At 40.6% G+C, this 22,683-nt stretch overlaps 1 protein-coding gene across 1 annotated transcript in view; it reads right to left on the bottom strand.

The window, feature by feature from the left end:
* Positions 1 to 362: 362 nt before the first annotated feature.
* Positions 363 to 22,683, bottom strand: part of CTSC (cathepsin C) — a gene marked incomplete at its 5' end in the record, with an annotated part of 24,352 nt that continues 2,031 nt past the window's right edge. The window contains 6 exons of the mRNA XM_019528542.1: positions 363 to 1,869; positions 2,992 to 3,123; positions 6,902 to 7,017; positions 8,709 to 8,864; positions 9,233 to 9,399; positions 21,654 to 21,799. Of these exons, the coding sequence (XP_019384087.1) occupies positions 1,367 to 1,869; positions 2,992 to 3,123; positions 6,902 to 7,017; positions 8,709 to 8,864; positions 9,233 to 9,399; positions 21,654 to 21,799 (1,220 nt within the window). The remainder of the gene's footprint in view (positions 1,870 to 2,991; positions 3,124 to 6,901; positions 7,018 to 8,708; positions 8,865 to 9,232; positions 9,400 to 21,653; positions 21,800 to 22,683) is intronic.

Here is a 22,683-nt window from a genome sequence, read left to right as displayed (position 1 = left end):
GGATTTGATTCTCCTCATATGAAGCAAAAGAACAGATACCTGTCCCTTTTGATTTTTCTGGCTGAGAATAAAACAGTCGATATTAAGCCTTATTTATACCCATGCAAAGATTCCACTTGCATTTTCTTTCAACTGCAACTACCTTTAATAACTGTCCTAAGAACATACAAAGAACAGACTCTGTTGGAAACCAAAATTATTTCTAAATCTTCCCTTCCCCTCCTCTCCTCTCCCTTCCCCCAACATGCATATAATCTGCCTCTTATCCTAAAAGGATAGAACATGCCTTCTGAATTTTGAAACTGTTGGTGTAGGTCATAGCAACAGAAAGGCAAAAAATGTTAGAACAGTGCCCATACCAGTGAAGTCAGATTTTTTTTTATTGATGATCTGCTCAGCACTGAATTAAAAAAGGGCATTAATAAAACAGAAATTTAAACACATACTCAAAAAAGCCACATACGCAAAATGAAATTTCAAGCTTAGTTTCCCAAGTGACATTATGCCTGCATATTTGCCAAACACTTTAAAGCTTTAAAGTTTCCCTTTAAACACAGTGTAATAGGTTTCCATAACATACATTTGGGTCTAATTTTAAAATGCAACAATTTCCTGATTTCCCAGAAGTAAGGCACAATACTCAACAAGTGTCCTTTTAAGTAATTATATATTATTGTAGCAGTCATTTCATTCCAAGATCTATAGTTTTATGATTGTCGAAAGAAGAAAAAAAATACAAAACAAAAAACACAAAATGATCATGTGTTTATAACCATGGTGAAAAACAATAGTTGGCAATAGTGATAGTTAATCTAATGGCAATTGCATTCTCAGGCAATTTATGGCCAGTCTCTATGTAGAAAATATAGCCCAGTTTCAGTGGGCATGTCTACATGTGCATTTACGCTCGCTTTAATTTACTGCACTAGGCTGGCGTCTACAAGTGCAGGTGTTAAGGCGCATTAATGCTATGTGTGGACTGATTTGGGACTAAAGTTAGCCCCATGTCTGTCCACACACAGTGTTACTGCACAGTAAGGCATCTACATATGTTACTTTGCCGTAACTAATCGGGCATAAATTTGATACCTACATGACGCAGGTATCAAGTTTACGCTCAAATTTGCATAAGTCGCCATATTTACTGTGCAGTAGATGTGCCTTGTATGTTGTAAACAAAGAGCAGTATTTTCAAGTGTCCTTAGTGAGAGTGAGTGAAAACTGCTCACTTTTATTCCACTGAATCTTATTAAAGCTCATTCTTTTAAGATAGAAAGCACTGCAGTAAAATTCTCCAAGTACATAAACATAATCAATATGTTTTTATGGTTTCTCAACTGAGGCACCTGGCAGAAGAGCTTTACATTCACATTTTTGGAATAGGAGTTGCAGCCACTGCTATGCTTTCAATAGCGCATTCATCAGTGCCTCTGCGGATTCTGAAGTAACCATTTTCACCCCAGGCAGTTCCCCAGCTGTTTTTCACTATCCAGAATTTCTCACCGGTACCTGGATCTTTGCCATAGCCCACAAGCAAGACAGCATGATTGGTCAACTCAAAAGGGTTGAACTCATCTTGCACCTGAGTATGGTGGTAAATCCCTCCTTTATAGTACATGAAGTCATTATAGACCTCAAAAGCAACAGCCATTGGCCCATTCTTAATTAGTTCAAGCTTCATCAAGGCCTCATTGCAGCCACCATAAAAGCCTCCAACATAGCTGTATTCAGACACATAGTGGTGATAACAGTTCCGCTTGTAAATGCATGGAGAAGCTGAGCCTGTGTAAGGGAAACAATCCTCCTCCACCACACCAAAGTCTTGGACATATTTTCCAGCGATGAGGTATGGGAAGCCACCATCACAACCTAAGAAGTCAGAAAATATCTGGTTATTCCTCGGGGAGATTTTTGGAGTGGGAGAAAAAAAAAAAGAAAAAAAAAGAAAAATGACCAGTCTCCTGAATTAGGTTGCAAAAAACATTTTTTTAAAATAGCTTAAATCTTTACTATCTCACATTAGAGTGACCACAGCAAATGCACATTAAATGCTGAAGACAGTCATTCCCTCTCCCCAACCTTACCTTGGAAAAAGAGGAAAAAATTCCTACCATACTTCCAGCATAGAGAAGTGGTTCCTAAGCCTATTCAGAAGACAGCCCAACTTCCCCTCTGAAACACACAAGCCATCTCCTACTCTGCTTTTGATTAGGATGATGCCCTGTGAACTACAGCAATTGAAGTATTGTCATGAAAACCTACAGTTAAAAAATACCACATACTCCAGTTGTCATTACGGGAACTGTGCCCTTTCAGAAAAGGAGGGGGGTGTAAGTTAGTCACTGTTTTTGCTTTTTCCTTTCCTCTCCCCCTGCCTACTGTTTTGGCATACTTGGTTCCTTCCTCCCAATGCCCAATATGCAACCTGCCTCTTTCAGTGACTCCCCTAGACATGGAGTTCAAGTCCTGTAACCTACTTTACTATATTTCCCTCTGCAGGTTCCTTTCATTTTCAGCTACTGCTGCACACAGCCAGGCTGCAGGTGAAGAGCATGGATGCCTTTAAGAGTTTTTGTAGAATAAAAAGAGGAAAAGCAGATGGCAAATGGCCAGCCAGTCTCCCATCAGTGATTCTAGCCAACAGAACATGCCCAAGCAGACAGCAGAAGAGATGCTAATGATCCTGGAATATAGTCCACTCCAGTGCAGTCAAAGAAATCAGCTATCACAAAATGTAGTCATTCAGTTTGACAGCCGAAAATTAACCACATTTCTCAGTCACGATGTCAACTTATTCCAACAGCTTAGGTTTCTTGCTGTCATGGAGGTACCCATTTCACTGCAAATGATCTTTCTCACCCGAAAACCAAGGGCAGAATTAAAAAAAAAAGATCCATCACAAGGGATTTCACTAGTGCAGTTAGATCTGATGGAGTATTCCTCCTGCACTGCTGAATACTAGACTAACACTTTGGTATTCAATGTACTTACCTTGAGAATACTGGCTACAGGACACAATTTGCTGGGTACTAAAAACTGGTGTCTGGGAATTGTTGGTTAGGATGCGAATTCTTGCCTCCAACATGCCCATGGAAGCAAAGGAATAGCAGCTGCCACATGATGCTGGGGAAAAACAGGAAATGCAGTATATCAATAAACTAAGCAAGGCTGGTATGCCACATGGACATAAACCTAGCATCACACCAAACGAATTAAACCATGCTTGCTTTTTTCCCCCCTGTGTACACTATGGCCATGTCCAGATGAGAATGGTTGTGTGGTATATGGCACCATGGTGCCAACTCCACACATTCAGGTATTCTCCATGCTGCAATGTAGCAGTGTGGTGTTTTTTGTTTGTTTGGTTGGGGGTTTTTTTGGCTGCTGGAGATGCAGGGGTCAAAAAACCTGTGCAAAATAAAGGGGAATGGCAAACACTTGGCTGGCCAGAGCCATGCTCCAGCTGCTGGTCTGGCTCTGAGTGGCAGGATCACCGCTGCTGCAGCCCCAGGAAACCCCCAGGACCTCAGGTAAGGCTCGGTGTTGGCTTCAGCCTCTCCTACCCCACCTGGGGTAACTTGCTGCACGCAGGATGGTTTGTGGCACAGGCATTCCCTGTGGACATGCAGCAACAAAAGGCATGCTTTGCTTCTTGTCCCTGGGGAAACAAGTGAATGCAGCCTATGACTGCAAGCTAGGCTTCAATAACTCAGCAAGGTCTCTCAAGGTACATTTAACCTCAAGCACGGAGGTAAATATGTAGAGAATCCTTAATAAGATCAGCTGAGATGATCAAAGAGAATGCTTTTTCCTGAAAGAAATTTAAAAATGCTTTCTTATTTAATTTTTTTTTAATGATATTTTTAATAAGATAGTTCTGAAGTTTCATAACATTCACATCTTTACAAAAGGACACGTGCGTTAGTAAGGTACAGAGGATGCTCTCAATCAACTACTTCACAGACCACCCTTTACAGGGCCTTGGCATGCTTGGTACAATCTGGATCAAGTGAACTCTAGCCATAAGCAAGAGCCCATCAGTCGTTTCAGAACTGTAAATTCCTCATATATTTCCAACTCTACAGCTGCTTTGAGAAGACCACATAAGAGTCTGGTACTGTAAATGCAAGGTTTGACACAATGGATTTTTATAATTGTTGGCTCCTTGGGGACGACAATTACACGGGCTTTCTGGAGGTACTTAGTTGTCCTCTGCTGCCAGGCAACTACAAGTTAAGTCTCCCTAGCCTCTGTTCTACACCAACATTTAGTGTCACCATTCAGTTTTTATGCTCTCACCTGCTCGGCATTCTCTATAATGCAGCAAGAACCCGTGAATGTGAGACTCACTGTGGAGGGGAAATTGCTTGCATGAGGTCTTATTCTGTCTATTGCTCATCACCAAGGTGTCTGATTGACTTACCTGCTGTCATGAAACAGGGAAATATGGCAAAGATTTAAAAAGGAAGGAGGTTTGGGGGAACAAAAAGAAAAACAAAATACCTTGTCTAAATGTGTAGGTGGGTAACAAGCAGGGCTATTATAAAAGCAGGACTTTATGAAATTGTACTGTAATTCAAATGTGAACTTTGCTGCATCTCTGACAAGAAGGGGGTGGAAGGCCCTTTCTTAACATGAATGCTCTTTCCCAGCAGGGCTGATTGAAGTTATGAAAGGCTTCACCCACTCTTGTATAATCAGAGCATCATTGGTTGCTTGGCCAAGCCACAGAAAGACATGTTTGCTGTGCCTCATTTACAAAGGTATGTTAAATGGAACAGCTTTGCCCTGAAAGCCTAAGACATTATGATACTCCGCTCAAGCCCCGCACTCTTAAATGCAATAGTACACTTGTCTGAACAGACTTCAATATGAGTACCACACAAGTGGAATATCAGCAGAGACACAAAGATAATTGCTAGAGCTGTTGTATGTCCAATGCCTCCCACAAATTCAATCCCAAGTCAATTAGAGGCTTAACTGCATTAGATTCCACTGTGGCAAAGGATCATTAAATTATGAATAATGACTGAAGAGCACAGAATTTCAAAAGGTGAGGAACCAGGAGGTCATTATCCTTTCACCTATTCTGCACATAAGTTACAGGAGCTAGAACAGAGTTTGAGAACTGTAGCTCCCCAGGTCCAATCTGTTACAGAGATGTATTTGCTCAGCAATACTTCCCAACAGTCGAAATAGATGGCAACAACCACTGGAGAGGAATATATCCTTTCCAAAAAAAGTAGGATATTCTAGACACACTGAAGGGATATGCTTTTCTTACCTCATACATATGGACGCCAATATTAAAATCAAAGTCTAATTTGTATCACAATCCTGTTTGTTCTGTTCGCTTAGTTTCAAACTGAGCTTTGTTTCTTGAAATTACCATACTAAATAAAGATATTATCCAATTTCTTTTTCTGACTATACTTGGGAATACAACGCACTAGAGAAAAGATCATAGTTGTATGGGATCAGCTTTAAGTCCCTGCAAGTTCCTACATTCCCTTTCCTCTCTTCCTTATGAAATATGTCCATTTGGGATGTTACTTCTTGAAAAAGATATTGTTAGTGGCATCAGGGCTCTAGTGTAGTTTGGACACAACCTGTGAGAGAAAGCATAATCTTGCTATTAGTTCAGCAATTATCAAAATCTTCACATGGATGCTTTGGCATTAGGAAGACATGCTTCTTAAAGCTCACAACTCACTCATTCTCAAGGGCCAGCTTTTCAGCATCTAAGCCTAAACTTTATGTTACTGTGAACAAGATTGTTATTGGGGATATCAGTGATACTTGCATTAAAATTGCCTTTGATCTCTTACAAAGGACTGAAAGATTTGTTACTTGTGATATGCAAACGTATTCCCAAAACTTTTAAAATATTCAAGTTGCAGTTTCAATGCAAGGAGGTAGAGGCAATCCCTTTGCTAAGAAGCAGTAAAGCAAGATTGACCATAATGAGAACAGTGCTTCAGGAGGTAAACGCCTTGGATCCTGTCATGCTCACTGAGGAAAGGAAGACATTTATTTTGAGTAAATGGGAATATGTAGGAAGGACAGGTATAAAAAGAGTGGCTAACAGTTGAGAACACTTGGGTAGGGGTTTAAATATTTCCTATTACTAACATCATTGATTGTGAGCCAATCTTCCCACATTCTCTCAGCTTTGGCAAGAGAGCAATGCTTTAAGGATATGGCTTCATTATATGGCAGACAGTATCCCATTTTTATCAATAGGAAGGTTTGGAAAACAGTAGCCCCAAACTAATTTGAACTCTACACTAGAAATTATTAAAAGATTTTCAGGCTAAGTAATCAGTAATAGATTTTCCCATTGTATGAGCAAGGAAAAACGGTTGGCCTTCATTGTATAAGGGTGTCAGACATTTAGCACTGTTCACACTTCAAGGTTCAAACCAACACTTAATTCTCAACAGATCAATCACGTAACTATAACTGTCCCTAAAATGATTTACAGTAATGAGACTTGAGGGTGGTAGAAGCCATCCTTTAGAGGGTTATTCTTTCAACCTGTATGATAATTTGCTGTCAGTTGTAATTAGTGGAAGAATTAATAATTGAACTTGAACTGTATCAATTCTAATATTAGAGATACCAGAAATCCATCACTGTGACAGCTTGGACAAACAGAGTATGATGCAGATCGCCATGCAAAGTGCTCCAGTAAATTACTTTCACTCCTCTAGTAATTCAGATGTTCTGATTGAAAGGAGTATCCTCTAGTTTGACAGCAAGAGTCAGAAACTTTTTCAAACCGTCTTTGAGTACAAAGTGCATATTGACCTTCCCTGCCAGCCACAACCAGTCGATTAGCAAAGTGGTGCTTTTTCCAGGCAATTTCATTATATAGAGATTCACAAAGAAAATCTTATACCTTGATTTCGCACAGGACTGACGTAGTTGACACCATTAACATTTCTCCAGTCCCAGGATTCTGGCAAACCTGAAGCTTGTTTAAGTATTTCAGGTGTTAGCGGTGCTGGCCTTGGTCTAAAAAGAGAAAAATACACTTCTGATATTAATGTGTCACTGTCTAGACAGAAGACTATTAGAGTGCATAAAGCGCTGACAACTCGAGGCCTTTGCTTCCACAGCCTGTTTCCTAGCTCTACCAGTAGCTACAGTGAGCTGTTTGGAGCAGTGTCCACACATGCTGAGTAGCTGACATGTCTAAGTGATCGCTCCTTGGCTTTGGGATTGGCTGATTCTTCAGCCTCAGAATTGCATTTAGAAGGTGAAAGCCCTCTACCCAGTGGAATTTAGAAGGCAGCTTTGTTAAATTTGGGAAGGATTCTAAATGGAAATTCTTCCCCAAAGCCACTTCAATTCCAAGACATGTAGAAACAACCAGTGACTGAAGCGTGAAAGAGAAAAAAAAAAGACTTCATAGTTAGTAGGGTCGGAAGGGACCTGAGCAGATCATCAAGTCCGACCCCCTGCCATGGTAGAAAAGAGTATTGGGGTCAAATGACCCCAGCAAGGTGATTGTCTAGCTTTGTCTTCAAGACCCCCAGGGTAGGAGCCAGCACCACTTCGCTTGGAAGTTGGTTCCAGATCCTAGCTGCCCTGACAGTGAAGTAGCACCTCCTGATGTCTAATCTGAATTTACCCTCTGCCAGCTTGTGACCATTATTTCTAGTGACTCCTGGTAGTGCTCGGGGAAAACAGGGATGCCCCCAATGACTGTTGGTCCCCTCTGATTCGTTTGCAACCAGCCACTAGATCCCCCCTCAGCCTTCTCTTATGGAGGCTGGGCAGGTTCAGGTCCCGTAGCGTCTCCTCGTAGGGCTGCCCTGCTGCCCCCTGATCATGGAGAGGGTCCAGAGGAGGGCCACTCGCATGTTGTCCACATCCCTCTTGAAGTGCAGTGCCCAAAACTCCAAATTACAGCACTGGAGAAGACAATAGGCAAGGAGGATGGGATGATAATAACAACACTCTTTTTGCTGATACCAGGGGGCAGCTGCATAAATGGGACTTTTCAAAGCAGATAATTGTTATGACCAGTTACAAGTTTGCTCAGACTGTGCTGAAATTGAAGGCTACCATAGACTGACAACATCCTCTCCTGGCCCCTGTGGAATGCCAGAGACCCTGAATTCACCTTAACTGTGCATGCCAGTACAGTGTTCTCCCCCAGTTCATCCACAGAGACAGCTCCCCAGACAATGTGCCCTGGAACTCAGCCTCCTTTATATTTGACTAGAGTTGCTGTGGAACTGAAATGTATGAACTGTCCATTTTAAACAAAAAATAAAAATAAAAATACCTGCCGGGGTAGGTGTATGGTCATCCTTGGGTGATTGGTGCTTAAAAAGGGCCAGCTGTCATTCCAAACCCATATTTTCTGCCCCGTCACAACCTCTTTCCCTAATACATTTTAGCGAGCCAAAACCCCTCCCCCCTAACAAATCAAGCCAGAAATAATTCTATTTGTGAACCGCTCAAGACAACCAGATGTTTGGATAATCAGGAATCAAGCCGGGGAATACACTGGCACTCCATCAGAAAGCCGGGAAGCAGACTACATCTGGACTGTATATAATCTGATCTGAACTAGGAGCCAGATCTTCAACTGGCAAGAAATCAGCACGACTCCCTAGATCCCTAGGGAGATGGACAGATTCTTAACAGCCAAGAAGTCACCCTTCTGCAGCGATACAAGCAGAACACCTTAATACCTAGGGGCTCTGGAGTGGAGGCCTCCAGCTCTTTTAGTCAGTTCTTCCAGAGTCAGAGTTTCATATTCCTTGTAGGCTGCTGCAGTCCAGGATTTCTGAACAGTGTTGATAGTATTCACAAAGTCAAGGTTGTGCAAATAAGGTCTGTTTGAAAATCTGCAAAAAGTTGGAAACAGCACAGAAAGGTTGGAATTGAAGGCTAGTCTCTCTCACTGGTTGCACAAGTGCTGTGATAATACAATATAAGCCCTTACTACCAAAAAGGCTTTGCTAGACAGCTGCAACATATCTGCATCCCATCATTCCCATAATACAGCTGGATTTATAACATCACAGTCTAAAGTTATGTTAAGGACAAAGAACGATGCCCACTTCAGAAAGATGTTTAATTAAAAAGGTACAAAAATGAACTTTTAACTATGGCTCCAGGTAATAAGTTTGGCCGTCTTTGTACATAAACAGATGCATCTGGATGTTACAATTAGCTTAGGTTGAAAGCAACCTTATTAACTTCATGTTCTCACCTTTCCTTTGGTTTCTGGAGAGGCAACTGGTTTATACGGATGCTGGAGGGAGAAGGAGACACTTTTTGTCCAAGGAAGCATGCCCAGTTACGGCCAAGTACATCATGCACCCATCCTGGAAGGGTCTCATGGCAGTAACTGGTTACATTTGAGCCTTCTTTTGTGTACTGTAAAGCAAAGCAGAACTAGGTTAATATACATGTAACAGCCATGTTAAATCCTGTGTACTGCAGACACGCAACACCTGCACTTTGCTATATGCCAGGTTTTGGAACCTGCACACATTACAGCTACATACTGACTATATAAAGAGGAAACTCTGTCCAGGTATTCAGGCTCTTTCAACCTAGGTGGTGTTTAGAGGACACTGGTATGAATGAACATTTCTGGTGCCCTACTATAATTCAGAGCAGCCAAATCAGAACAGCCAAATAAGTTGCACAGACAGCTAGAAGAGCCTGTCCATACAACAACAACAACAAAAATGTGAGCCTTATGAACTTTAACAAGAACACAGCCATGTTCTAGCTATGGCTTCTGAAAAGGGCAAAACATGATCAGCTGCCACAGTTACTAACCTAGTCCCAGTTTTTCATAAGAGGCATCTGGGGCAGGGCATTATAATCTTCTCCATTTATGTTACTCCTCAGGTACTCTGGCAATAAGCTTGGTGTGGAAACCCAAGTGATACAGCTGTGAGTCCACACAAGACTGAGCCAGCTCTTTCAGGATTTGTTGGGGACGTGTAGAAAGATAAGAGAACAGCTAGTATCTCATGATCTAGACTTCCTGAAATTCCCATTTCCAGGAAGCAAGAAAAAGTAAGTTTTTGTTTTACATCCCAAGATGTGATAAGTGAAAAGGGAAACTGATTCATCTTGGTAGTTTCACTCCAACTAGAAGTTGTATTGATTCAGTACAGGGTTTGTGTTGCTGCAATCTATTGATTTGTGTGTGCAAATATTATTCCAGGAACATAACTTGTAACACCTTCCTGTTGCCCAGCTCCTGCCTCCAAAAGGCAACATTCAGTCAACAGTATATTCTTTTGCATTTTATCTACTTAAAGTGGGATGATAATTACAATTATTTAATGAGTTCATCCTGCCTAATGACTTAGTTTTCTGCCATTTAGATATACAGAAAAATACTGAAGCTTCACTCCATGGGTTAACAGTGTTTTCAAAGCATAATACTTAGCCTTAAAAAGATGGAGCATAAAGTGACAGGTGGTCCTAAATTCTGTTTAGAGCTAATCAACATTAAATGGTGACTGAGTGCCCCCACCCCCCTCCGTAAAAGTGGTGATGCCCAAATGGTCCTTCTTGTTGGAGAAGGAACTGTTTAAGAACATCTCTGGGCCATTCTGCAGCTGGCTCAGCGGAGGATACTATCAGAACAGGCTAAAGTCCTATTAATATGGATCAATGCTGTAAAATATGCTCAGCCACAGTTGTCAAGAGGTTTTCTGACACTCCTCTCCCCAAAAGGCAACATCCACTCTACATGTAATATGCTAGTTGCAACTGAGAGGAGAGTAAAGGGATAACAAGGACAATGAAAGAAATACAAAAAGGAGGGTGTGTTCGTCAGGCTCTGCAGGGAATCTGAAGGAAAACAACACCTGGCAATATAATTAAGTCTAGCAGGATCCAAGAGGAAGAGCGTTAATCCTCCACTGGTTTTATGACATAGGAAGTTCATATTTGTTACCAATATCAGGATTGTAGAGGTAGTACTTCTACATTCACAACACAAGCGTGTCTCCTCCTAACAGGAGCAGACTGGGGCACTGAAAGGCCGCAGTGTTACCTTGTTCTACTCTTCCCATCTCACAGTGAAAATAAACAGACTGCGCTCAAGGGACAAGTGCACTCAGCTGAATACCTGGGGGGGAGGCAATGATCTGCTCTATAGCAGAAATGTTGAGAGGAATTCTCCACAAGAGTGTCAATAAAACCCCCAAATTCTGCATCACAATCAGAAAGTTATTGACTTCACTATTAATCAGTCATGGCGAGCGCACTGTATTGGACTCTGCATAACAGCCTCAGTAATCAATGCTTACCCGTGCTTTCTAAAAGCCACCGCAGAACAAACACACCTAGGCAGAGTGCTGCTCATCATGAGGACTGATCTTGAATCTTAACCACCCATATGCGACTTGCTCACTATCCTCACTCTAACAAGCTAGACAGTCTATTATATTTGCCTTGCATTCAAAACCAGATGCCAGCAACAGCTGCTTAATAGCCATGTCAAATGTCTGAAGTGAACGCCTATCTTCTGTTCTGTGAAAACCTGGCTATTCAGATTCTGAACCATACAAGCTTAAAATAAGCCTGTGAGAGGGCTAGTATATTAGTGTAGCCTTACCACAGGATACTCATTTGAAAAAAACACAACAAATCAGAACTTTAAAGCGTGTATTCCAGTGGGTCTGAACACAAACAGGATCTCTATTTTATTCTTTAGTTCTTTAGATTTGATTAAAGCAAAAATTGCTAGCATCACTGTTTGATGTACAAATTTACTCAAAGCAGTACCATGCAAGAAAGGACAAAAGGGTCTAAGGCTGCTTGTTAGCAAAAATGAGTCATTTTTTGATGGGAGTTCAGTCTCCTGCAGTAGTATCTTACATATGGTACTGTTAGAAGTCAAGACTTTTTTTATTCACTGGAATATGTAAACATGGATTTTTATTTTTAAAGAATGAGTTAACATCCTTGAAAACCAGTGAAAATCTTAAACAGATTTCTCATCAACTCAGAAAAGATTCAACTGCAGCAGAGGGAATAAAATGGAGTTTGTGACCTTATATTTCTTCAAGATGTATTTTTAAATCCTGTTTTTCATCCCAAAAACAAGGAATCAGCTTTGCTCACTGCCTACCCTCCTCCCTAGCCAAGGCAATATACTAAAATTATAAAGTAGCTGGTTAATTTGGGTTTTGCATTCACTAGAAATGAAAACACTCATTGAAATCTGTTAGCTTCTTAAAATTCCTGGGTCAGACCAGATCAGTTGCATTTTCTTAACTTGTTAGCTACTTCATTAAATCTACCTTTAAGTGGCATAGCTTTGGATGAGAAAACAGTTATTTTATTCAGACTAGTTATGAATTACTTTACTTTAACCAAGTCAGACTTTGATAGAGGTTGATAAAAGACTCAACAATTCTGCTCCTTAAGTGAGGACAGAAAGTATAGACGTTCTTGGAAAACCCCCAACCTCTACACCCAAACCAGACAGGATCAGTTGTGAGACTGACAGTAATTGTTAAAAACAAATAAAGCAGCATCACAAGCCACTCTGGCATTTTTCTTTTAGTGCTCTTAAAAAGGGGTATGCCTGTTTTTGTTGGTTTTTTTAATCTTTTCCAGGTCGCCATTAAAAGAAAGAACTAGTTTTGCTTACAAGAAAAAGTGAGAACATGAAATTTTACTTGGTTGATTAAAGACCAGAATAAGCATTTGCAAACTTAATTAATGATACCGACATCAGCTTATGTCTAAATGCTGGCAACCTGATTCAGTTAACATCAATTTGCCTACCCCTAACAGAAAAAATTATGCCACAAGATCAAACTGTGCCATGGCTTTAAAAGACAGTTCTTGTTCTCAAAAAATAACTAAAGAGAGCAATGGTCACTAGAGGGCACAGCATCAAATACTTCAACATTAAAAACCCTTAACATCTTGCTACCTCTTCCAGCCTAAGAGCACAAGTTCACAGGCTTTAAAAGCTCGAAGGGGCTGTTATGAGCATCCTATAAAAAGCAGAGACCAAAGAACTTCCTTCAGTAGGACATGCAACTGCAAAAGATCCCTTTCCCTAAAATATGAATGAAGAGCATCCATCTATACCACCTGCAACTGAAACAGTGCTTCAGAAGGGTGCCCAGTCTTAAAATTCATTGCATTTGACAGTAATCTTTCCCACTGGATAATTATCCTTATTGCTCAGAATTTAATCTAGTTTCCAATATGAATTCTTCTGACTTCAGAATTTAAGGTGAAACGGTGATCTATGGAGAACCATAGATATGAAAGGGATTCCTGAATCAAACTCGTAAGTTCTTGTTGGTCTGATGCATTGCCTTGAACTAAAGACTTCTTGCTATCAGACTGTGCTACATCTTTAATCAAGCAAAGTATCTTTCATGTCAAATCTTCCAGTGCGGGCAACTGTAGGCAGACAGTCTGGGGAACATACTCAGGGCCTGATACTGGAGGAATTATGACAACCTAATGTTTGAAATACCTAGCACCACCTCTTCCCTTTTTGTTCCTTCTTTCTTGTGAACTTTCACAGAAAGATACCGAGAGAAAAAAAAAAATCTCAGTAAAATGGATCATTTTACTGAACTATAGGTTGTGGAAACAGACTGTACATGCTTAAATACTGACAGAACATGTTACCCAAAGAAGCATAACACGGAGTCTTGCTGCTTTAATATTAGAGTCACTATTTACATAAATGAGGCAAAGAACAAGAAACCTATTTATGCACTGACAAAGGAGAGCATTTTAACAGACCAGCCAGCCATTCTGCAACAGACGGTGGTTTACTAAAATATATTTATATTGCCCATTAATGATAAGCAAACAGCAGGTGCATGCCCATGTCCTGAGATCGACCTACTGAAGTCAAACAAAGACTTGACTGTTAGTTCCAACTGATTAGCAGAATTAAGGGGCATCAGCCAATTTAATACCAAGAAGGTTCAGTTTTAAATGTTTCTGAGTAAAGTGCATTCACAGTGACCTGTCTTGAAGGGCCAAGACCCCCACCATTACACTCTTGTACTCTACAATCTAAGCTCTAATTTTTAAAAAGCAACACAAACTGGATTTTTGCCGTTTTTAAGGAGACCCCAATTGATAATGAAGTCCTTAACTCTCTCTAAAGAAAAAAAATATGGGTATCAGGAATGTCAGTCTTGTCTTTCCCAGTTCTGCTGGAGGATCTACTGGGAGTCTCAGAGGATACAGGTTAGCTCTTAAACCTTAACTATAGCACAAAAATAATCAAGCCCTTACCATAATTTTCTTGCCTCTAAAAATCAGCCTTTAGGGCTAATAAAGGCTGTAAATACTATAGTCAAGTCAAATAGATGACACTCCCCCCAAGTTAGATTCTATGTATGGAAAATTTACAAATTTGTTATAATTTTCCAGGTAAAGAATCTAACTATTGGAGGTCTGCCTTGAATTCAAGGGAGGTTTGCACCCACCTCCCACTGCAACAGCACGGAAGATAAGTCTGGGGGGTCAGATAGACCCTTTGCTCTCCCCAACTTTTCCCCCTAGCAGCTCCTTCCTTGAAAGTGAAGAGCAAAATTAAAAACAATGACCTTGACATTAAACATGGCTGTAGCAGTTTGCACATGGTATCCATACACTTAGTACATTAAATATTGATGTATTTTATCTTTCTTTTTTTTTCCCCCCCAAACTGCACTTTGGCACCTACTTATATATTGTACAAGCTACGCATGATATTAATCCAAAACCATTTAAGGCTGGTGAAGAAACAGGAATAAATGGAACTAGGAAAGCAAGGCACAACTTAGCCGCTGGGGTGAGGAGGAAGTCAAAAGGTACGCAGTGTAGTGGCTCACTATGACTTGAAAGAATTGTGGGTGACAGCAACTATACTTAGAGAGCACTACCATATACCTTGTTCAGATGGGCTGCACTAATCTATCCTTGTGATTGGTTCCCATTAGCACGTTTGCCCAGAATAGGCCAAGTGTTTTATGTTCAGTGTTGTCTGCATCAGTTAACCAACTTCATAGTTGGTTTCTATTGCTGGGCTTTTAGCAGCAATTTAATAACAGACAATGGGTATGAATTTAATGAGGTTTCCTTATATGTGATAAGACAATGGGCTTCCCCCTCCCTGCCATGCCAACTGGAGGGAAAAAACCTGGTCTTGTATTCAAGTAAATATGGTAGAGGTTATGTTTATCCTCGGAAAAAGTGTTTTGTTCCGAGACCCTACAGACACACAAGTCCACTGTCCCACTTCAAGTCCTGCTGAAGTACGCGGGATAAAACATTCTATTGCTTTTTCCCAAGATGCTACGGGATGCATTGTAAAGTTATTGTGGGTCATTCCCTATCCCTATTCCCTGAAATGGGACTTGTTCTTTTGGGAAGTTCTTTTAAATTGCCAAGGGTGGAGCATATCACATGCTAGACCAATAAGTAGGAGAATGCTACTCAAACTGGAGAGTCCCTGATTCAAGGACTCATTTTCCAGTTGTTTCTAGAGATCAAGTAGTAAACAAGGTTAGAAAGTTATATAATAATACTACTTATAAAAGCACAAAGATTCCCAATATAATGAGGGGGGATGTAAAAATACAGAATATTTTTTATGAAAGTTAGCTGGGAATGATGGAGAAATAATTCTCTAAGAGGCAAACCACGGAGCAGGGTCCCTTGAGAGGGAAGCCCAGCCAAGGACTGAATGAGAACAAACAGCAACCTCCACCCAGAATGGGGTGACGGACTGCAACTCTGCTCTGCTCCACATGCAGCTTCTAACTTGGTAACCAAAGGATAATAATGTTTTGTTCTAAAATTCAATGGCTTCAGCCAAGTAAACTTGCTAATTGGGTTTGTTCTTCATTAACACGGCAAAGCTGAAGGTGGCTTGTTGCGCAGGATAAGCTTCAGAAAGAGCCCAATATTATAGGAGCTTGTTTAAACAAGAAGTGGTGGGTTTGGATGCATCAGGACCATACAAGCAGGTTTCAATATGTGACTTGGCAACAGTCTTATATGGACCTACATTTCAGGACCTACTGAAGAAACAATGCTCACGCTAAATAAATTAAATATGCCTCTGCTTTTGGGATTCTTCAAGCATTCATTAGAAGCGTGTTATTCAGCTTTACGTGCTATGATTTATTGCTCATCTTTATAAAAGGCCACTGAAAGCAGATGCCTTGCAGCAACAGAGATTACTATCATGCAAGTGAAGGCCTGAGTTAGAAGCTACTCTGCCAGCTCATGTCTGAATCTCTAGGAGGACATGATTTTTGCAGCATGCTACAAATTTACTGGTGCTTAAGACTATTGTTACAAGCTGCTCTTATTATGTACTTGAGTATGATAACCTGGGCTCAGAGCAAATGGGGCCTCCATGGGAGTGCAGTAGGATGCCAAATATTTAATGGTTCAAAGGCTGAAGGGGAAACAATAAAATTCATAAATACAGATTGTCTTTCTTCCACAATACAGCAAAAGAAACAGGCTCTCCTTTGCAAGGAAACAGTTACAGAAAGCAAGCTACAAAAATATATGGAATAAGCTCACCGAGTCCATTCCTTTGGAGAGTCATTTCCCCACAGTGCCCAGGCGCAAGAACAAATGACTTGTAAAATCAGAGAGATCCTAAGAAAATGTTAGTGGGTGACTGGTAAGTAGGTTGCAAGAACAAAGTTACAAAGTCAATCTCAGACATACATTATGGTTAAACTTCTCGTGTTTACATATGGCAAAATGCCATGTTGTAACCACTGTATGCATCCTATTCTATACATAGGAAAATATACCTGTTTTAAAACAAAAGGGGAAAAGAAAGTTATACTACTTACCTCCATGCAACTTGGAATTAAGTTCACCACTTTCCTACATCCTTTTTAGCGTAGACTTTCATACCACAGGTCTACCTCAACAGCAATTCATACCAATTGTTAGACTATGCTGGCAGAGATTAGGTGGATCTGTTCCTGCATTAAGTATAATGGAATTACACACCTGCAACTTACCCTAGTGGCTGACCACATGATTAAAATCAGGCTAAATCTGTGGTGCAGAAGGGAACTAAAATTCAGAACTGGGGACTTGGCTCTCAAATTTTCAAACAGGAAATAGTGAAGAGGTGACAGACAAAACATGGTAGGCAGTCCTTATAAGCCAGGCACCCTTCCTACAGTGAATTGATGCATTGCTATAAAAATTGCAAACCCTCTTTCACATTGAGCAACAGCAGCTAAATTAATCTGACAGGAAAGCAGGCCAATTTCACAGCCTCACTTAAGCAATACATGAAAAACTGTAACTTAAAAAAAATAGGGAAACTGAGCAGGGCAACCATTCTGGTTTAGTTTAGCTACTTTAGCTACTTTGGAGTAACCATCGGATACATAACACATCATTAAAAGTGATAAAACATTACTTGTTTTGTGAGTAATTATCTTCAGTCACCTTTTATAAGAAACTGATGCCAGTGGTGGCTTCCAGGGTTATTTCACCAAACTATAACAGAAAGGTTTATTCAGCAATTATTATGCCAGCCAGTTTCACTGTGTAAACACGTTTCCTAAATAAAATTCCTTTGCCTTCTAAATGTTTTCCAGACACTATGGACACTGGCATTTACCCTCTCTCCCTTTGCTAAAATGCCAGTGAGTGCGTCTACACACGAAGCTACGTCACCATAGCAATGCACTGCAGTGATGTAACATCCACGGGCAAGAACCGTGACACTGCAGCTATGTCACCATAGCAACACGCTACCTCATTATAGCATGTCTTTACAGTGACATCGTGCCTAAAAATAACCAAGTACAGTGCGGCATGCACGGCGCAGTACAGACTGTTACTGCATTGTCTTTTAATATTTCCAAAAGAAAGCACTAAATGACAGCACAGTAACAACAATGCCATAAGTGACATGTGTAAATGCAACCACTGAGGAGCATGTTGCTATCTATTACTTCCCTTCACTCTACACAGAAGTTTAAAAAAATAACCTGAAAAAGGGGTGTGGGGTGGAATTTAGGCATAAAAAGTAGTAAAAGGAAGAATAAAGATGTTTTTCTCGTTAGAAATTCAGATCTTGTATCTTCTTTATCTAGACCTTTCTTCTAGATGGTTATCACTGAGGAAGCGACTTTTATTCAACACTTCAAAAAATGTTTTAAGCTGTTTTTGCACATATCAGTGGGAAGGAAGGTTCTTTGTTAAAGAACAAACACTTGTTCCTGTTCAATTACGGACCAAACAAAAACATTAAAAAAAAAAAATCTTAGTCCACAGCGCTGCATTTTCCAAAAGATACAGGAAGATGATTTGACATTCTTAGATATTTTCAAGGTTAAGTACCCCCTCAACCAAAGAAAACCAAATTGGGGGATGTGGAATTTCAAACTTTCAAGTGCTCTTTCCATATCACAAAGCTAAGAAAGGCAAGCCCTGTTTTTCTTTCTATCACCATTTTATTTTTACAGGAATAGCCGAACACCTCTTCCAAGGGAGGAAGGGTGTTGGTTTGCTTCTGTGTTTGTACACTTGGGCCTTTCCTAAACACTTTAAAATAAGCATTCATGCAGCACTATCAGCAGGAGCATGAATGGCACCACAGGCTGGTAAAATGGCTCTGTTCCCAGAGACACTGCAGAAGGCAGGTAGACCAGAGCCCAAGAGGTGTGAATGTAAATTCACTATTTTAAAGGAAACTATGTTAACGTATACTAAGTGACACCTGGTGTTGGGTTCTGTAGGCCATTTCATATCTAATCCAATATTATGGGGAGACTAGGTCCAATGAGAATCCAATGGGGGAACAAATCTTTCATACTTGCAAAACCACCGTAGGGTGCAGCTGCTGTAAAAACTGAAAATACTGGTCCAGCCCTAAGAAAAGCAATTGGTGGTTCACACTACAGAGTGCAAGCACTAAAGCATCTGTGCTTTATTTATTCATGCTTTCCAGACAATGTTTTTGTATTATAAACAATTCTGGATTGCTTATACTCTGTCATTTTAATCACATTGCTAATATCAAATGAGAATGGGGTTAACCCATCAGGGCAAATTAAGTATAAATGTTCTTAAAACAGCAAAGGCCAACCTTTTTTGCAGACATACCACAAGCTAAACTGTATGCCCTCCCTGACTGTCACTGATCTGCTGCTCTGTTTTCTCCTCCCTGCCCTACGTTCCATGCCTGATCTGCTGCTCTTTCTGCACAGTCACTGTGCCATCTGCCCCCTCACCAGGCTGCCACACACAGGCTGCCCATGCCACTTCTGGCACTCATGGCACCAGTTGGCCAGGCCTGATTTAAAGCACTCCATTCTAATACTTCCACCTAAGTTTTAAACTGAAGCGTTAAACCTAGGCATGTCTTATTACCTGAGGGCTATCAGTGATCTAACTCAGATATTCAGCACATGCTCTCTCTCAATACTGACAAAAAATACACAAAAGAAAAATAAAAACAAGAATGGATCAAGGAGTCATTCAACAATTACTCAGTTTTACTTCAGTGTCTTTGTTCATACCGGGGTGGGCAAAATGCGGCCCATGGGCCAGATGCAGCCCGCCAGGCCTTTCTATATGGCCCGTGGGGCCCCTAAAATTAATATACATCTGTCCCTGGCTGCCTGTCATGTGGCCCTCAATGGCTTGCCAAAACTCAGTAAGCAGCCCTCCGCCCAAAATAATTGCCCATCCCTGGTTTATACACATCAAAATTTGATTGGGAGCTCAACTGGCCTCACTCTCATTTTCAAGGCACCGGTCAGCTTTCACAAGCAGATGGGAATGTGTTTGGAGCTTTTGCCAAGCCTGTCTCCCAGTCACTCGGCTTTGTCAGTACTCGTCAAATGGACTTTGATTTCACAAGAGCCAGATGTACTATATTTAGCTTGTCATGAATTCCACTGAAGCAGCACTATCCCCAGTGCTTGTGTTGTAAAACTGACCTTCTGAACTCCATGTTATTTACCTTTCTTCAGCAAGCTGCTTGATATCTTGAAATTTTAAAATCCCTCACATTCATATTTGACTTCTCAGCTGCTCAATTTATTGGCAATTGAGGCAACTTTATACTTAACCTGATAAATCAGTCTGAGGGCTCCCAAAGTCTGCACTGATTTAATTCCTTCAAAGTGTGTTTGCCAAGGATCTGTAACTATTATATTCAGAGAAAATTAACTTGGGAGACCTGGCTGCATGAAAGGGAGGGCACTAGTGTCCTTTACTTCAACAAGGTTTATGTAGAGGCATAAGACCAGAAAGGACACCTAGGGTCATCTAGTCCAGTGGTTCTTGACCTTTTTTGTACTGGGACCCATTTGTAAACATCTCCTTTAAAGGAGAGTTCATTTTTAAAATTTGTTCATGACCCTTTGATATATTCTTGTCACCCACTTCTGTGTTGCTACCCATAGGTTGAGAAATACTGATCTAGTCTGATAACCTGCATAACGCAGGATACAGAACCTCACCTAAGAATTCCTGCATCTGGCCTGTAACTTCTAGTTGAGCTATAGCATCTTTGAAAGATCTGCCCAGTCCTGTGTTAAAGTTGAAGTGCTGGAGAATTCATTTACTCCACTGTTGGACTGGCATAATAATACAACAAGAGACTTTGACCCCAAACTCAGGCCCCTCCTAGAGTGCTAAGAAGTTGCAGCTCAGTTCACTGCCTCATATGCTATGACTCTACACATAGGACTAGTTCATACAGGGAAGCCAATCAAGAGGGCAGGTTGTTCCACAATATGCAGGCACTTAATTGGGGGATCCCCTTAGTCTGGAATAAGATTTATAAGATTATTATAATGAACTGGAAAAAGGTACTCTTATGCCAGAATAAGGGCATCCACAAGGGGGAAAAACTGCATCTTAAGAAGTTTCACTTCTCATCTTATTGCAGAAGAGTTTCCCTTCTGGCCTGGCTCTCCTACAAAGGTTCTCTACCAAAGAGAGAGGACAGCACCTAGACTGTGTGAAAAGATATATATTTATTTAAGCATACCCCCTTTACCTATATTTTTAATTAATCTGTTAATCAGAGAGAATATTTACAATTATTTCACTGTTTGTAAATGGTTTATTTAAATCAAGGGATGTAATACATATCATTTTGGCTAATGCTTTTTTTCAGAGTCTGCATTGTCCCACTCCATCCAAATATATGCATATCAGACTTTTTGATGCTGGGTCTGACAAATAAATGAGGGAGAACCAAATTTCTCAACTGGAACAGAGATTGATTTAGAAATCAATCAGAAAAGCATTTTCCATATGAAGGGCTCTCAACTCCCCTGATAAAAATAAAAGGCAAAACAAAGAACTTCTGTGACATGGCTGACACAGAAAGAACATGAGGATGTGCAATCCGTGCCCTGCACCATTGTACCATCAAGTCTTATTAAAATATACCTAGCTTTTGCATAGCACTTCATTGGTATCTTTATAAGGGCAGTCAGCTTCATTACCCCCATTTTACCAAGAGCAGCTGAAAGGTGAAGCAACATGCCCATGGTCACCTAGAAAGCCAATGGCAGAATCAGAATTGGAACGAAGGCCACAGTGCTTTGAATAAAAAGCCAGAGCATGCACAGACTTTTGGAAAAAAAGTTTAATATTTGAAAAAGAAAAATTTGACTTACCTTAAAAAATGCAAACCACTTATAGTCATTAATTACAACTTCAAACCCTTGATTGTAAATGATCGTGAAGAAGCCAGAGTTGCCTAAGTCATCCTGTGCCACATCCAGCTTCTGAAGACTGACAACCACTTTCTTTTCCACGGGTCCTGCAGAAGGAGGCAGTTGTTACATAGACTGATTAAAGCTTTCTCGTGCGGCCTACAAACCTTACTCTACCATATTTAACCATTCACTAACAAAAAATACTGGCAGAGTTAGAGAGAGATTGTCACATGGGGAAAAAATAGTTTGCCAGACATGGCATGATCAATATTTTGCTGGATGAGTTTGCCTTTTGGAATAGAAGTTAAATGCTAAGGCACTGCAAAGCAACAATGTATTTGAGTCTAGAAAAACAGAGTGCTGAATCTACAGAAATAGGTTTATTTAGCCAGGAGCTGCTACACAAGTTTCCTGAATCCAGCATATAACTATACCAGTGGGATCATCAATTTTTCTGCAGCAAAGCATACCTGTTGCCAATTGCTGTCAGAGGGTCTGAGCACTTAGCGTGCCAGGGCCTAGCACAGACACTAGAAAAATTGCAGCAGGAAACATAAGAAACCTGAAGGACTACACTGGTCCTCATTTCTGCTCTAGACCTCGCTACCACCCACCCCAGCATCACTGAGTTCAGCTTTTCCATTTGCCAATTTCTGCTACCAGATCGGGTATTTCAAATGTTTTAGGTGGCTGGGGTTTTTTCCCCCCTCCCTTTTCCTGTAACTAATGCCCTCTCAAGGGAAGGTCCCATGTCCTCTCCCAGGAAGTCCGGTTTTTAATCAACTTCAGAAGAAATAAGTAGCCTCAATAAAACCAATTCAAACAAAGAACCTGTCCCATCACACCCACAGATAAAAAAAACAACAACAACAAAAAAAAAAAAACAGTAGGGGAGGCAATGGTACTCAGTTTGAGACACACATTCAGGGCAGAGCAATCCTAAACAAAATAGCCCAAGTAATTTTAGGAGCACTGACAGACCTGGAAG

The sequence above is a fragment of the Crocodylus porosus genome, unplaced genomic scaffold, assembly GCF_001723895.1.
Source record: "Crocodylus porosus isolate Cpor-Errol unplaced genomic scaffold, CroPor_comp1, whole genome shotgun sequence".
Classification (NCBI taxonomy): domain Eukaryota; kingdom Metazoa; phylum Chordata; order Crocodylia; family Crocodylidae; genus Crocodylus; species Crocodylus porosus.
This window is presented reverse-complemented; position numbering and strand designations above follow the sequence as displayed.